The sequence below is a fragment of the Syzygium oleosum genome, unplaced genomic scaffold, assembly GCF_021117445.2.
Source record: "Syzygium oleosum isolate NSW1041296 unplaced genomic scaffold, Sole_v2.1 Sole_v2.22, whole genome shotgun sequence".
NCBI classification, from domain to species: Eukaryota; Viridiplantae; Streptophyta; class Magnoliopsida; order Myrtales; family Myrtaceae; genus Syzygium; species Syzygium oleosum.
In genome coordinates this window covers 2208562-2214179 of record NW_026607506.1, presented here as the reverse complement: position 1 = coordinate 2214179, position 5618 = coordinate 2208562, and the positions used below count along the sequence as shown (strand labels likewise).

Genomic DNA, 5618 nt, shown 5'->3' with positions numbered 1-5618 from the left:
ATCCAACATGGCATTCCGCGAAACCTCTCGAAGTCGGCGTAATTCGATTAGAGCATTTGGAGATTTTTAGCTTAAGAATTGAAAGTCACGTGTTCAAATCCCACTAATCACGTACAAATTGCTCTGCGTCCATGCTACATACATAGGACAAATGCCTGGATCTAATCAGATTATAGAATTTGTGAGGTGTTTCGTGAGCTTCTACATAGTTGGTTCTGTACCCATCTCCCTGGATTGTCCAAAGAAATAATAGCATGCGTTCGGCACATATTCAAGACTACAAGCATATGTACTTCGCACTTTTCGATCGACAAATACTGCACAGACAATAGATTCATCGCCCAAATGATAAGGCAGACAAAACCAATCGAAGAACATATCTCGCCGTACCGTTCGAAGCTATCTGCGTACGGACAAATCAACGCTCGATTTGATTTGGCCACACCCTGATAGAGCCTTCTCACTTGAATTCCTATTACCTGCACATGCCAATCAATCATGCTTGTAATTCAGTCCAGACACAAACAGGTCCCGACCGGTTGGTGCTTAGTCCTAATCAAAGCCAAAGTTTCATCTTCGACCGGCTCGGGGTTGTCCAACTAAGACATTATTCAACAATGGGGATGAGGTCTCTTAAAATCTATTCGAGACTCACCAATGACCATGGAGCCAAAGTTAAAGTGGGCAATTAATCAAATTAATTAATACACTAATCAATGCGAAAATAATTTGGTTAAAAAAAAAAAAGAGGGTGGGCGGATCTTCAAAGGGTCGCTTTCTCGCCATCGCCAACTTTTGTCCCTTTGCCCCTAGCCCCCTATGGCATCGCTCTAGAGTGCGCGCCTCTCTGGCCTTGCAGCAGTGGGAAAAATCAGACACACCCAAGACCCAACAGCTCATCTGGAGGGCAATTCCGTAATTTGGTCGTGCCAATTATGCGATAAACCTTTGATTGTAATACCTATCTTTCTCGATGATTATGAGCTGTTAATTTCTGTCTCGTAATTATGCGATCATCACCGGTCTGCATGAAAATCACCATGATGATTATATGACTGTGCGAGAGAGAAAAGTACACAAGTCTTCATAGCAGCAGCGACCGACCGACCGACCGACCGACCTAAAATTGTCAGAAATAAAGCTAACTTAATTACGAAAGAAACTCTCTCCTCGAAATTTTCTTTTTTGCCTTCTTTTCTTTTCATGTACTCGCGGCCCTTCAAATTCAACATATTAACAATTTACTCTTGTTTTTCTAGGGCCGTCACGAACGAGCGGCGACCGAGCGGAAGCCGAGAACGGCGGCGTCCTCCTCCGCCATGATCTCCTCCCTGTGGAACCACTTCGTCTTCGCAATGTATTTCTCCACCGTCAGGTTGAACTCCTCGTTGCTCAGGTCCTCCACCGACGGCGGCCTGGGCCGCCCGTTGTCCGTCGCCGACCGGCGCAGCTCCGCCCGCGGCTTCCCCTCCTCCTCCTCCTCCTCCTCCTCCTCCCCCCCGGTCACCTCCGACCGCGTCCTCCGGTAGCGCTTCTCCGCCGCCGCCGCGGGGCGGGCCGGAGGGGCCGCCCCCGGGCCGAGTTCTCCCTCGGCCGCGCCCTTCTCGACGGCTGGGACGACGGTCGACGGCAGGGGGTCGGGCTCCGGCGCGGGAAGCGGCACTTCCCTTATGATTTTCTCATGCGCCGGGGGGGCTTCGTACGGGACGATTTGCTTGTCCACATGGGTCTCGTCCGGCGCCGCCATCGTCCCCAGGTATCCTCCGCCGGGGGCCCTTCGCGCGGAGAGGTACTCTTCGTAGATGTGAGACGGCTCGTGGCGGTGGCCGCGGTCGTCGTTCTTCCCGGCCAAGAAGAGGATGACCCCGATGATGCCGTTGCTGATGAGGAAGACGACGAGGGGCTTCGCGAGGAGGCTGGCGAGGCGGCGGAGGAAGCCCCCCGCGGCGGCCGAGAGCCCGGAGGAGTACCAGGAGAGCAGGAGCAGGGCGGCGAGGACCTCGAGGGCGTGGGCGAGGGTCTTGAGCTTCCGGCTCCTCCGGTACCTGCGCATGGCCTTGGCTTTCTCGGCCTTGACGCTGTCGAACTCGTGGGACGATGGGGAGTCCATGTCCTTTTTCTCGAGAAAGCGCAAGAAAGCGAGGAAGAGAGCGAGGTAAAGATGAAGGGTGTGACACGAAGGATTTCTTCTACGAGGAAAGGGGCTCAGAGAGTGGGATCAGAGCAGTGCATTTATGGTACGAAGAAGGAAGAAGGGGTTCTCCTCTGATACACAGCATCTGTGCTCAAGCAGCAGTTTCTATTTCGAGTGCTTGCTTGCTTGCTGTGGGTTTAGAGAGAGAGAGAGAGAGAGCGAGAGAGAAAGAGTGATGGGTTTTCTGTGGATCTGGTGGTGGGCTTATATAATAGGGAGTGGGGAAGAAGGTTCATAAAGTTGGTGTTCTAAAACTTTTATTTCATTTATTTTATGTACCTATGTGTTTTGATAGGAGGGTTTGGATAAAGAAGATATTAGGTGAGGGAGATGCTACATTCTAATGTGGTAAGAGAATGTACTCAATTGATAGGACTCGCAATTTGTCCCAAACAGAATTCAAAATGAACCTCTATCCCTTCGGAAGACGCTAAGTATGCTAAAATTTAACATGTCAAATCTTTTCTCGAAATAATATGACCAATTAAAGTAAGCATTTAAATATATATGGACCACATTCAACGTTCAATTACGGTCTGTCACATCACTCTGTAAATCAGTTTTCATAGAGTCAGCGTCTCTCGATGGTCTTTTTTTGCTCTCGAATCCGTTTGAGACTTAGTTTAGTAGACTAAACCTATCGAACGTGAAGAAGCCAATAAGATGCACACTTGGTATGCAGAAACAGGAAGGAAAAAAAAAAAAAAGCAAGCTTTCGGGTTATCTTCGCATGTTGGCCGATCGATTTTAGCCATCGGACCATTCTATATGTCTTCTCGTTCTATTTGACAATGGCAACAGGAAGTTAGGAACTCTATGAACAACACCCTACTGACATCAACTGCAGCAATCTCTTATATCATGCAAATTGGGCTTCGTGTGGTCTTGAAGATGAATCCGAGAAACTCCAATGATCGGCTCTTTTCTTTATCGCTTTAAGGACTCGGGTCAATAGAATCTTTGCGTTGGAACGACCACCCCCACGCACGGGTCAAGTAGGTGTGCAGTGCGGGGGATTGACGTCTCGGGCACGTCCCGCTCTAGTTTGCTGTTCGTTCCTGACCAAGTCTCAGCTACGCCTCTTTGACCATCTCTCTCTCTCTCTCTCTCTCTCTCTCTCTCTCTCGTGCGCCTTTTAGCTCCAAGATCACCGTCTCCTCCTGGTGTGGTTGCAACAGTCTTTTACTGGGTCTTCTTTGGTCCATCGAAAGCACGCACATTTCGTACCGTAATGTTCAAATGACGAGCCCTTATCGTGAAGGGTCTTCATGTCTACGTACCGAGCATGCGATGCGACCAAGAACTGCATGAAGGGATCGTAGGAAACGATTCACGCCGCTGTCTCCAACATCGAATCATATGCGCTCTGTCTCCTTCATTTCTGTTGGCTTTCACGATGAGCTTCCCTTTTTGCGATCTGTTGTTTCGAGGGAAACGTGGAGCCCATCTTGTCTTTATTATTTTTTGGGATCGTTGGCTGAATTCTGGTTGTAATCATGAAGAATAAAGTGCTCGCTTTCGTTTATTCATTCTTTATCGCAGGGCATCATAATTGCAAAATCCTAGCGCAAGGAAGAAATGAAAGAAAGAACTTTAGCTCTAGAGAGGATTGGAGACTGGAGGGTAAGTCCAATTAGAGCTGTTCTCTAGACTTGCAGTACTACGCACCGCACAGGACGCACACGGAAGAGACAGAGAGCATAGACTATTAGGCAGTCGACAAAGCAAAACACATCATCCATCACTAGCGACTCCCTTTAGCATTTCACATATTGGTTCTCCCTGTTTGATGCGCTTATATTGTCAAGAAGCTATGCTCTTATAGAAATCGGTAATCATCAATTGCCGGGTCAGATCGTAGAAACCTTGCGATAATTCGATTGATAAGGGTTCCTTATTTGTTCACACGAATGCTAGCTAAAGATTACTCTCTCTCTCTCTCTCTCTCTCTCTCTCTCTCTCTCTCTCATGCATGCGTGGAAACATTACTTTTCATCAGCACTATACGAAACGAAAACTCAACTTGGATAACGAAAATCGCCCTCAAACGTAATCTGCTTTGCTCGAGCATGGGCACACGTGAATTGGACCATGACAATAGATGTGTTCGGTGTTCCTGTGTTACTTCTCTCTGCCTTCTCCTTCATGAACAAACTAAGGCCTCGTTGGCTCGCCATTGAAATTGAATTATTCATGGAATGAGAATCTTGATGCTACGATTTCAGAGTGTGATGTCGGCAAGCACGGAAATTTGAGTGATGGGATTGTCATTAAATGTACCCGAACTATTCCTGATCGGCCATTTGCTCATTTAAGAGAAAGAGCCAAAAGGTGAAGGAATGTAGCAGGAAAAGGTGTGGATGCTCCCAATAACGTCAACGTGAACCCTGCAAATTGGCCTTGTTTCCATGGGAGGCTCATGACTAATTCCCCTAAAAAGGACGCGAGAAGTTGAAAGTTGGAAAAGGAGACAAATCACGATTGATTCATCAGCACTTGGGCTTTGATCCGATGAAACGAATGAAACCTTCATTAATGGCTTCAATTCCTCCTATGTTCACTCAAACAAAAGCAATCTCTCCCACAAGAAAGATGCCAAAGAAGCAAAATATGCAGGACTGGTTTTTGTACCGCAGATACTCCGGAACACGTGACCCTTCTGAAACCAACTGTCCTAAAGCAAGCAACTTTCTGGCAGTAATTTCAAGAGGAAGATGACCCCATTGAATCCCACATTCCACTTTTAGTTTCTTCTTCAAACAGGAGGATTATATGGCAGAGAGAGAGAGAGAAAGAGTGAGAGTTAAAAAAGAAGAGAAAAGGAACAAAAGAGCTAGAGAAAAAGAAGGCGCCAGACACGGGAAGTGGACTGTCCTCCATTGATTTGCATAAAGTAGGGTAAAGTTTTGCTCCATAATCTTATATTTTATGCTGTGTAAAGGAAAAATGGGGTGCCTATGTTTTTGACATGGGCAACATTGGATGGTGGTGATCGAAAAGAGAAGGCAAAAGTTAATATAGTAAGTTGGTAGATGAGCAGTTGGAGTCATTAACTTCATCTACCTTTGGCTTATTTTTATTGAGGGTTTTGTCATGACATATTTGAGGTAATAATTTAGCTGAACTGAAGTCTCAAACCAAGTTTAGTGCGGTACGAGAGTGTGACTAGGGGTGAGCAAAACATCCAGATTCAATTCGGAAAAATTGGCTTCGCTAAACGGGATAGGTTCTCAATATAAAAAATTGGGACCTGATAAAGTTCGATTCGGCTCCCGGATTGATGGCGGAACCCGCAAGCGATCTACTCGGAAGCCGGATCGACTAGGTTAGTGCTAGCAACGAATCGGTTTTGAACCGGTCAAGGAATTTTTTTTTTGGGGCCTGCTAGAAAAAATAGGGCTTAGAAATTCCAAGCCGATTTACA

General features: G+C 46.8%; 1 protein-coding gene across 1 annotated transcript; it reads right to left on the bottom strand.

Annotated features, from left to right (window-relative positions):
- Positions 1–1025: 1025 nt before the first annotated feature.
- On the bottom strand, positions 1026–2346 carry LOC115669515 (uncharacterized). The gene has a single exon (XM_030590715.2). The coding sequence runs from the start codon at positions 2108–2110 to the stop codon at positions 1265–1267; it is 846 nt and encodes a 281-aa protein (XP_030446575.2). The 5' UTR covers positions 2111–2346; the 3' UTR covers positions 1026–1264.
- Positions 2347–5618: the final 3272 nt, after the last annotated feature.

Excerpts from the sequence above, each read along its gene's own strand:
- LOC115669515 (XM_030590715.2), bottom strand. The coding sequence starts at position 2,110 with ATGGACTCCCCATCGTCCCACGAGTTCGACAGCGTCAAGGCCGAGAAA.